We start from the raw sequence: 11,037 nt of genomic DNA on the forward strand, positions 1-11,037 counted from the left end.
AGGCCACTCTTCTTTGCAGATGTGATTTATGGGAGCTGTGTTGCCATGGACAGCCTCCCTCAGAGGGCTCGGACCTCCAATGTGGCCAGCCTCCTTTCACTGGCCATCTCTGACCCAAGGCCAGTCAAAGGTCATGTGTTCCTGCTTGGGGACTGAGGTGCAGGCTTAGAGCTCTGTGGCCAGGAGTCCGGGAAGCCACATCTGCCTTTGGAGACATTCCCACTCCAAAGTTCTCCCAGCAAAGCAGAGGCCGAGCGTCCTGGCAGCCCTGCTCTGGGAGTTCGCCTTCCCAGCCAGCAGGTGTGTGAAGGCAGCGGACACTGCCACCGCTTCCAATAAGAACTCGTAAGCGGTCAGGCATCAGGTGCCGAGAGCCCTGGGAGAGCCGAGTCCCTCTGCTCAGGGACGAAGGGGGAAGCCCAAAGAGTGAGGGAAGAGCCACATGTCCTCGCACTCCACCAAGAAGCCTCACTTCCGCAGGGTTTTAAAGTCCGGGGTTGTGAACTCGGGAGCTTATTGTGACTTCATTATTTAAACTGCCCCCTTTTCACTCGTCTTGTGTACCCAGAAATTGCTCTCTTAAAACCCCGTTGTGTTTGTGCTGAGAGAGCCACCCTTCAGTGTTTCAGAGGGAGCCCAGGCTTTGCGGCCGCTGTCAGTGTCACCGCACACAGACGTGGTGGGAACACAGGGACTCACTCTGAATAGAAAATGTTCCAGGAAACTGTGACGTACTCTGCTTAAAACCACACAACCAAGAAAAAGCTACCACTCTATAGACAAAGATTATGAAAATTAGATATTTTATTTATCGTTTAATCGCAAGAATAATATTGTCCCCCCCCCAAGAGGCAAATACATACTAGAATAAACTCTGTAGAATATACAAAAAATACAGTTTTCCATGAACAGTTTCTTTATAATAAATAGAAGGGAATGCGTGTGTGGCAATCCATCGGAGGAGGTGCGGCCCAGGCCTCAGCCTGTGGTTTACGTTTAATCTCTTCACAGAGCAGGAGCTCCCTCTCGCCTCAAAGGCCGACGAACAATGCACCGAGCGAGGCCCCTTCCCCTTGCTCCGCGTCCTTTCCTCTCGGTGCGAGTTCACCCAGATTTCCACGCTCGCATTCAGTGGGCACAAAGCCTACAAATTAAACAGTGACTTCTAACCTGGCCCCCGGCGCCACGCCGCCTTTCCAGCAAACCATCAGGGGCAGATGGCGATGCGGGAAGCCAAGGAGAAGGGGAGACAATGGCGCTGTGACGATCTGCCGCGGAACAAAGTGCACGTCAGGGCCGGTGGGTCTGACAGCGCAGCTCCCGCAGCCCGGGGGGCGCAGGTGCCATCCCGGCGCAGCCCCGCGCCCGGGGCGGAGGGGAGCAGCCGCCCAGCCGTCGCTTCCCTGCGCCCACCACCCTCCGGACGCGGGCTCCGTCTCCGCTCCGTCTGGATGTAGGAAGGCCTCGCTGCGGGACCCGCAGACCGCGACCAGCCGGGCGGGCGTGCAGGGGGTTCGGGCCGAGCGGGGCGGAGGGGGCCTGCGCGCCGGGGCTGCGCCGGGAGCGAGGCTGACGCGCGGCCTAGGCGCACCCCCCGACCGCGGGGCGGCGAGGCGGCCAGCCATCCGGGGCCGCGCCGGCAGGGCTGGCGGGGGAGCGGGCGCAGCGGGCCGGGGAGGCGGCCGCGGGCGGCGCGGAGGGCGGCGCGGGGCTGTCGGTGCCGCTCCCGGTGGACGCGGGCGACGGGCTGTGCCCCGCGCTGCCGGGGGCGCCGGCCGGGCCGGGCGGCGCGGGCGGGGGACGCGGCGGGCCGGGCAGGCGCAGCGCGGCGGCGAGCGCCCAGATGTAGTTGTGCGCGAAGCGCAGCGTCTGGATCTTGGTGAGCCGCGCGTCCTCGGGGAGCGTGGGCAGCGCCGCGCGCAGCGCGTCCAGCGCCGCGTTCAGGCGGTGCATGCGGCGGCGCTCGCGGCCGTTGGCCTTCAGCCGCCGCGTCCTCCGCAGGCGCTGCGCCGTCTCCGTGGCCCGAGCGCCGCGGGGAGCGGCCCGCGCCCGGGAGGGGCGCCGCCGGCGCTCGTGCCCCAGGCCCGGCGGCCGCGGCCCCGGTGCGGCCCCCGGCGCGCCCGGCTCCCCGCGGTCCTGGTCCGCGCCGGCCCGAGGCGGGGTCCGCGCCGCCGCCGGGGACGCCACGCGGGGCAGCGCCAGCGCGCCCGCCGCCTCCTGCGCCTCCGCAGCCTCGGACAGGGCGAACATCCTGCCGGAGGGCCGGACGGCCGGTCACGCAGACGCCTGGGCACCTGCGTGGGGTCCCGGGGACGCGCGCCCGAGAGTAGCTCCGCGGAGAGGACCCAGCGCCCTCGGAGCACCCGGGTCCGCCCGGGGAGAGGCCGGGCCGCCAGGGGAGAGGCCGGGCCGCGCGGGGAGAGGCCGGTCCGTCCGGGGAGAGGCCGGTCCGCGCGGGGAGAGGCCGGGCCGCGCGGGGAGAGGCCGGGCCGCGCGGGGAGAGGCCGGTCCGCCCGGGGAGAGGCCGGTCCGCCCGGGGAGAGGCCGGTCCGCCCGGGGAGAGGCAGCCCGGCCCAGAGCTCGGCGGGCCAGGGCGTGTGCTGCCGGACCGCTCTCCGCACTCACTCGCTGGCCGCGGCGTGCGGTGCGGAGGAGGCCGTGTGGCTCTGCCTGTCCGTCTGCCACTCGCCCCGCCGGCACGCGACCCCGGGCGCCCCGGTGAATGCGGAGCGGCCCGGGGCTCAGTGGCTGCGTGTCTGGCACACGCCTCCCCTTAAAGCCCTTATGTACCCGGGACAATCGTACCCCCCTTCTCCTTTCACTGCTTCAGCCGCTTCAGCCCTGTCTCCGCGCGCCCCATCCTCCCTCCTTCTCCCCACCCCGCGCCTCCATCCTCCCCCCATCTCCCCCATCCCCTCCCCGCGACCCCATCCTCCCCACCCCGCGCTCCCGCCCCCTCCCCGCGCCTCCATCCTTCCTCCATCTCCCCCATCCCCTCCCCGGGCCCCCATCCTCCCATCTCCCCCATCCCCTCCCCGCGCCCCCATCCTCCCCACCCCGCGCTCCCATCCCCTCCTCGCGCCTCCATCCTTCCTCCATCTCCCCCATCCCCTCCCCGCGCCCCCATCCTCCCCCCATCTCCCCCATCCCCTCCCCGCGCCCCCATCCTCCCCCCCATCCTCCCCCATCCCCTCCCCGCGCCCCCATCCTCCTCCCATCTCCCCCATCCCCTCCCCGCGCCCCGTCTAATCTGCATAAATGGCTCCGAGCTCTGGCTGCGCCTGGCCGAGCGGAGACCCGGGGCGCAGCCCTGCGCCCTGATTGGCGCTCGCGCCTTCGGAGCGTGCCAGGGCCGCCGCCACCAGGGGAGGGTGGGGCGTGGGCAGAGCCTCTGGGTCTGTTTTAAGCATCACCCGGTTCCGGGAGGCGCGGGCGGGGGGCAGGGGGGGGGGGCTCTGGGGCCCTGGGTGGGCTGGGGGGCCAGGGGAAGGGGGCGGCGGGGGCGGGGGGAGGGGGCCCAAGGGCGCGGTCCCGGGAACCGGTCCCCATCGCTAGCCCGCTCCTCGCCGCCCGCGCTCACGCCCACCCGGGGCGGGCGGAGTGCGGGGAGGGGGCGTGGCGGCTCAGTCCCTTCGGACCGAGCTCCGGGGAGAGGGGGGCGGCGGGATGGAGGGAGCGGAGGACGAGGTGAAGGTGAGACCCACTGGAAGCAGTTCTGCAGCCGCCTCCTTCCCGCTCTTTTCCAAACTGTCTTACTGGCCTCAGAGAGGAAGGCGAGAGGAGACATCCAGGTGGGAGAGCAGCCTCCTGCGCCCGCACCTGGGCCCCACCGGCATTGAACCCTGACCTCCTGGGTCATAGGTCGCCGCTCAACCACTGAGCCCCGCCGGCCCGACCCGGCCCCTGGGTCTCAAAACTCTGTGAGAACTGCCAGGACCTCCACTCGCTCCTCCAACATTAAAACAAACCCACCCCATCCCTCTCAGCTGGTTACCCCCACTCTTCACAGCTGGTTACCCCCGACCCTTCACAGCTGGTTACCCCCATCCTCTCACAGCTGGTTACCCCCATCCTCTCACAGCTGGTTACCCCCATCCTCTCACAGCTGGTTACCCCATCCTCTCACAGCTGGTTACCCCAGCCTCTCAGCTGGTTACCCCATCCTCTCACAGCTGGTTACCCCCATCCTCTCACAGCTGGTTACCCCCATCCTCTCACAGCTGGTTACCCCAGCCTCTCAGCTGGTTACCCCATCCTCTCACAGCTGGTTACCCCCATCCTCTCACAGCTGGTTACCCCCATCCTCTCACAGCTGGTTACCCCCATCCTCTCACAGCTGGTCACAACTGGTTACCCCCACCCTTCACAGCTGGTTACCCCATCCTCTCACAGCTGGTTACCCCCATCCTCTCACAGCTGGTTACCCCCATCCTCTCACAGCCGGTTACCCCCATCCTCTCACAGCTGGTTACCCCCATCCTCTCAGCTGGTTACCCCCATCCTCTCACAGCTGGTTACCCCCATCCTCTCACAGCTGGTTACCCCCATCCTCTCACAGCTGGTTACCCCATCCTCTCACAGCTGGTTACCCCATCCTCTCACAGCTGGTTACCCCATCCTCTCACAGCTGGTTACCCCCATCCTCTCACAGCTGGTTACCCCATCCTCTCACAGCTGGTTACCCCCATCCTCTCACAGCTGGTTACCCCATCCCCTCACAGCTGGTTACCCCCATCCTCTCACAGCTGGTTACCCCATCCTCTCACAGCTGGTTACCCCCATCCTCTCACAGCTGGTTACCCCCATCCTCTCACAGCTGGTTCCCCCCATACTCTCACAGCTAGTTACCCCCATCCTCTCACAGCTGGTTACCCCCCACCCTTCACAGCTGGTTACCCCCACCCTTCACAGCTGGTTACCCCCCACCCTTCACAGCTGGTTACCCCCATCCTCTCACAGCTGGTTACCCCATCCTCTCACAGCTGGTTACCCCATCCTCTCACAGCTGGTTACCCCCCACCCTTCACAGCTGGTTACCCCATCCCCTCACAGCTGGTTACCCCCATCCTCTCACAGCTGGTTACCCCCATCCTCTCACAGCTGGTTACCCCATCCTCTCACAGCTGGTTACCCCATCCTCTCACAGCTGGTTACCCCCATCCTCTCACAGCTGGTTACCCCCATCATCTCACAGCTGGTTACCCCCCACCCTTCACAGCTGGTTACCACATCCTCTCACAGCTGGTTACCCCCATCCTCTCTCAGCTGGTTACCCCATCCTCTCACAGCTGGTTACCCCCCACCCTTCACAGCTGGTTACCCCCATCCTCTCACAGCTGGTTACCCCCATCCTCTCACAGCTGGTTACCTCCATCCTCTCACAGCTGGTTACCCCCATCACACAGCTGTATCCGTGGTCAGCAGTGCAGCATCTACAGAGGAGGGGGACACGCACGGTGCCCCCTCTCTCACTTCCGGTCCGTCCGCATGGTGTACATGAGTTAGAATTTCACAAAAGCTTCGGACCCAGGGCGAGAGCAGACAGGGTGAGACACCAGAAGTTCCACTGCCTTTACGGGGGTTCCCTTCCAGCAGCACCTGCAAAGCCCTCCGGGGTCTGGGCTCCCGGGCCCAGATGGAAGGAGCCCCGGGAATGGCAGGGACTTGGTGCTGGGAGCCGGCACCCAGCTGCCCGCGCAGCAGAGCCCGGTGTGGGCGGGTCCAGTGCGGGCGGGGACACCGCACACGGGCACCCTGGCTTGGCTGTTACTGCAGTGGGGCTCACCACCCCACTCCCTCTTCTCCCAGACCGTGTGCCTTTGTGTGGCCTGGAGGTGCATGCGGGCTCTCGGAGGTCCGTGGTGCACAGGGAAGTGTCCCCAGCATGAGCCGCGAAGTATTGTCTGGGCACATCGCACGTTTCTGATTCCAGAGAGTTCCTTCAAACCGAGCAAATATGCCAAGAAACGTGCGATTTCACACCTGCCGTGGTCACTGTGAGCGTGGAGATGCAGCGGGCTTGTGGCATCCGTGAGGCTGGCCGCCTGCGGAGCCTCAGGAGGGCTCTGCGCTGCAGCCGGGGGAGCAGCGCCTCTGATGCCAGACACTTGGGAAAACTTCCTCTGAGCAGAGGTCAGCTGCAGGGGATCGCCCCCAGCAGGCTAGAGGCGGTTTGGCTGGAGGAAAGCCACGGGCGTGCCCCCCACACACACCTGAAGTGGACTCGAGGCGCTTGTGTGGTCCCCGCCTGTCCCAGGGGTCACACTGCGTCCCCAGCCCCCAGCACCGCGCTCCCCTTAAAGGGAACAAAGGCTCCAGCGGGCGGTGGTCGGACGGGCTCTGGCTGTGGCTGTGGGAGGGCCGTGCAGGGCAGGAGGGCGCCTGTCGTCTTTGTTGCTCTGAGGAGCCTGACTCCGCAGGTGGGTGTTGCCCGCGGGGCCACCAGGACAAGCACCCACACTTCCCCTCACAGATGGCCAAGCAACCCTCAGGCCACAGGCTGGGCCCCCCTCACCGGGATGGGCGCAGCGGCTGCCACCCACCCGGGAGCCACGCGTGATGGTGTCCAAGAGCGCGGTGGAGCCGAAACCGGTTTGGCTCAGTGGATAGAGCGTTAGTCTGTGGACTGAAAGGTCCCAGGTTCGATTCAGGTCAGGGGCATGTACGTTGGTTGCGGCACATCCCTGGTAGGGGGTGTGCAAGAGGCAGCTGGTTGGTGTTTCTCTCTCATCGACGTTTCTAGCTCTCTCTCTCCCCCTTCCTCTCTAAAAAATCAATAAAAAATATATATATTTTTAAATGTACATTAAAGAACGCGGTGGAGACCGGCGGCCGCACTTCCTTGTGCAAACTGAGGTGGCAACTGGTCCTGAACGTTCGGGTCCCTCTGGCCCCCAACACCCCCACCTGGGGGGGCGAGGCCTAGGCAGTGGGTGGAAGAGCCCAGCCATTGCTGGTGTTACACTTGTTAGATGACATGGTGCTGCCAGTGTGGTGACGCTCCCTCGCGTGCCCAGCGCTGGCGGGGGTCGGGGGGGGGGGGGGTGTAAGGGTGGAGTCCCCACGGAGGCGGGCAGAGCCCATGGGAGGCGGCGGTCCAGGGCCTCTAAGTGCTCCTGCACACCAGGATGCCCGTGGCGAGTGCCCGCAGCCTGACCCTGGGGCAGCCCGGACCCTCAGCCCTGGCGGCAAGGCGGCCTGGCCCAGGAGGGTGCCCACTTGGCCTGGCATTTCTGTTCTGCTGAGTCATCGTGTCAAAGGCAGGGCCTGCAGGCCGCCTTAGGTTCCGTCCCTGACCCAGCCTCCACCCCGAGCCCGTTTCCATCGCTTTCCCCAAAAATTTACTCTCCTCCACGTTCTCAGGCAAATTGTGCTTTCTTTTCCTATTTTTATTGATCTCAGAGAGTAAGGGAGGGAGAGAGAGAAACATCGATGATGGGCGAGTATCAGGAATCGCTGCCTCTTGCACGCCCCACACTGAGGATGGAGCCCGCAACTGGGCATGTGCCCTTGACCAGAATCAAACCCGGGACCCTTCTGTCTACAGGCCGCTGCTCTGTCTACCAGCCGCGCTGGCCAGACCTGTATTTTATCTTCTTGTCCGAATCTGCCTTTGGCCTCAGTCTTATGAAATTGGCATCAGCAATGCTTACTTTTCCCCATTCTGATGCTTGGAAACAGTAAGGAATAGCGTCTGAGAGTAACAGCCTCCCCCAACCCAGAAGCTCAGTGAGTTTCCCCTTCCTCACAAAACAGGTGAAGGCAAGAACGCCACAGAGAATTCTAAGCCAACAGGGACCTCACAGTCATGTCCCAGCTCCAGGCATCGGCCGAGGGGAATCCTCGGGGCTCCATCAGCTTGCTGGCCTCCGCATTCCCTCAGGTGTTTAGCGGGGCTCGAAGGCTGTCATCCCTATAGGGCACAGTTATCACTCAGGCCAGCTCTCCCCATGCCACGCGCCCTGACAGGCCTGCCCTTTGAAGAAGTGGCTTTTGCAGTTTTTCTCCAGATGTTTGGGCTGCAGGGAGGCCGGCAGCGGTGACTGGGCGCTCTCCAAGGCGCCAGGCAGATTCCTGAGGCAAAGGGAGGGAGCAGGGCCGGGTGTGCAGGGACGCAGACGGCCTAGCAGGCCTGGGCCAGGAGCCATCCCGTTCGCTCAGTCCTCACTCGATCCCCAAGGACAACAGCCATTTCACAGATAGGAAACCACTGCCCAAGGTCAGTGCTGCCCAAGGCTGGGCTCCTGCTCGCAGGCCTGTGCCCTTCTCTAGAGCAGCGTGTCGGTCGCCCTTCTGAAAAGGAAGACTCCGTGGCCCCTCGGTGCAGAGGCCACAATTGTTCCCTGAGACGTGAGACATGAGCGTGGTGTGAGCGCCTGTGCCTCTCTCTCGGGCAGCCACGAACACCAACAAAACGCACATGAACACAAACACACTTCGTATGAAGGCAATTCCATCCAAACGGATATGACCTCAAGGGGTAGGTCATACACACACGCAGGCACATCTGTTCTAAATATCTGAGACACTCATGGCTGGGCCCCGCACGTCACGGCATGGTGTGGCGGCCGCCAGCGCTTTGCTGTCAGATGCTGAGAAATCTAGTGTCACTGGCTGTCATCAAGTGTCAACAAAGGACGTACATACCCTGTTTCCTTCTTACTGGCTTTTAAGTCACCACTTTCAGTCGTGATCAGAAACGTTAAGTGCACACAGGTCACAAGTACCTCCCGTGACCAGTGGCCACAGAGACCCCATGTCCTCGCAGACTCCTATGCTCAGGCCCAGGGTCCACACACTCTGGGAACGCCCTGAAATGATGGAAATACCTCGCCCGAGTCCAAAGCATCCCAGGAAATGGTTTTCTCCTGACAGGACTGAATGGGGCCCCTCGGAGGACACAGCGAGGTTGAGCCGTCCCTTTCCCTACAGGATGGGCCCAGCTGCCAGTGGGGTGCCTCCCGCTCCCGTCCTGCAGCCAGTTCTGACAATGAGATGGAACAGAAGTGGTCTATGCAATTGCAGTCGTTTTTGTTTGTTTTTAAAATTAACTAGATTAGGGGGACATTGGTTAGTAAAATTATGTAAGTCTTATGTAAACATGTCTATGATACATGCCCTGTATACTGCATGGTGTGCCTCCACCCAGTCAGATCACCTGTCACCATATAGTTGGCCCACAGTCACACACACACACACACACAGTCACACACACCTTCACTTGGGGAAGTAGGACCAGCGTTGTCTGGTCAGAAAGGCCCGCACGGAGAATCAGAGATTAGGAGAGGTGCTCCAGACGCCGCCTCCCTCGTGCTTCAAGAGGAGCTCGGGGTGGCAGAGGCGCTGGGTGGTGCCCCTTCACTTTAGAATGATGGCGAGCTGACCTAAACCAAAGCACAAATACAGTTCACTCAGGACTAGTTACAAAGCAGGCTTCTCAAATCAGCGTGAGCTAACGTTTTTAGAACAGTTATTTAATTTTCAGGATCCAATATCTGTCAAGTAAACCGCCGATTTCCGTTTAGTTCGTGTTGAATGGGAAGATTGGGTCAGCACCAGCTGCTCGCAGCTGCCTTCCGCCGGCGGCAGAGGGCGGCTGTGGTCTCCAGCTAACCTCTGCTCAGACAATGAACTCCCAAGCTTACGTTTTATTATGAGGTTAGGTTCCATCTCGGACTGTAAGCTGATTTTTCACAAGTAACTCCAAAGCTGAAATGCCTGTCCATGAGAAGTTGGCTGAGCTGAGAAACTTATTTCCCAATGGACTGTTGATGTGAAAAGAATCGCCAGCTTAGCTAACACATTTGTTATCAGTTTTTCTCACAATAACTAGCAAACCGGATCTTCTCACAGAAAACGCAGACCTGACCACATCCGAAGGGAAGTCATAATGCTGCTTCTCCAGTGAAGTCCATGGCAGGAAGTGGGGGGGGGGGGGGGGGGTCAGGAACTGAGGACGATGGACAGACAGGCTGGTGGTGAGGGAACGGTGGGAGGCCTGGCGTGGGGCACTGCATGCTCACCTCCAGGTGCAGGTGGCGGGCGAGCTGCCAGCTGCTCTCCTGGCAGGTCAGGTGGGTCTCGCTTCGATGTCTGACCTTGGCCTCATCGGTTATAGCGGGAAAGTGCTGTCCTCCGCTCTCCAGGAGAAGGCCTGGCCCCAACCTCTCTGTCTCCCCCATTCACCCACACACTCGCCTCGGCCTCTCCTGCAGGGCCTATGTGGCCAGCACAGCCGGCATGGCAGCCCAGAGCGATCCTGGCCATCAACGCTGTCCTGTCCATCAGGCCTTAGCACACTGGTACGCTAGAGCTCGCTCGCCATAAATCACACAGCTCACGCCCATGTCACTGCAGCATCCGGTCCGGAGCCTGGCCGGAGTAGGCCAGGTGTCTGCCAATGGGTGAGTGAATTAAGATGTGCATCTGCATCATATTTGTACACACACAACGGACTATCACTCAGCTATAAAACAGAATGAAATCTTGCCATTTGCGACATGGATGAACCGTGAGGGCATTATAAAGTGAAGTAAGTCAGAGGAGACAAACCCGTTTGGCCTCACTTATGTGTGGAATCCAAAACAATAACTAGCAAAACAAGACAAGCACAGACACACACAGAACGGGCTGGTGGTTGCCAGGGCTGGGGTAGAAATGGGTGAAGGGAAGGGATCAAAGGGTAAAAAGAAAAAAACAACACCTGAACATCAACTTATCAAAAAAGAAAAAAAAGATTTTGCCTTAAAGAAAAAATAAGTACGTATTCTAAAAATAGAAAAGTAGTTGTCATAAGACAGAGCCACTCCAGGCCTAAACAGTCTGTCCGCCACCGAGCCTTTCCACGCCACATCGGACCATCCTGTTCTGGGCAGGAGCATCGCTGAGGAGCGAGAGTGCTCTCGGAGGCCAGGCGTCCTATGCGGAGGCGGCCCTCGCACGCCTGCGCACCGGCGATTGTGCGGCTCAGAGCTGGCGCCCGCAAGGCGCCAGGAACCGAGGACAGGCCCCCTGCCCTGTGGGGCCAAAGCCCTCTGG

At 61.8% G+C, this 11,037-nt stretch overlaps 1 protein-coding gene across 1 annotated transcript; it reads right to left on the reverse strand.

The window, feature by feature from the left end:
* Positions 1-1,581: 1,581 nt before the first annotated feature.
* On the reverse strand, positions 1,582-2,250 carry NEUROG2 (neurogenin 2). Its single transcript, XM_036450600.1, has one exon. The coding sequence runs from the start codon at positions 2,248-2,250 to the stop codon at positions 1,582-1,584; it is 669 nt and encodes a 222-aa protein (XP_036306493.1).
* Positions 2,251-11,037: the final 8,787 nt, after the last annotated feature.

This window comes from Pipistrellus kuhlii, unplaced genomic scaffold (assembly GCF_014108245.1).
Source record: "Pipistrellus kuhlii isolate mPipKuh1 unplaced genomic scaffold, mPipKuh1.p scaffold_m20_p_21, whole genome shotgun sequence".
NCBI classification, from domain to species: Eukaryota; Metazoa; Chordata; class Mammalia; order Chiroptera; family Vespertilionidae; genus Pipistrellus; species Pipistrellus kuhlii.

Coding starts and splice junctions, on each gene's coding strand:
- NEUROG2 (XM_036450600.1), bottom strand. CDS start 2,250: ATGTTCGCCCTGTCCGAGGCTGCGGAGGCGCAGGAGGCGGCGGGCGCG.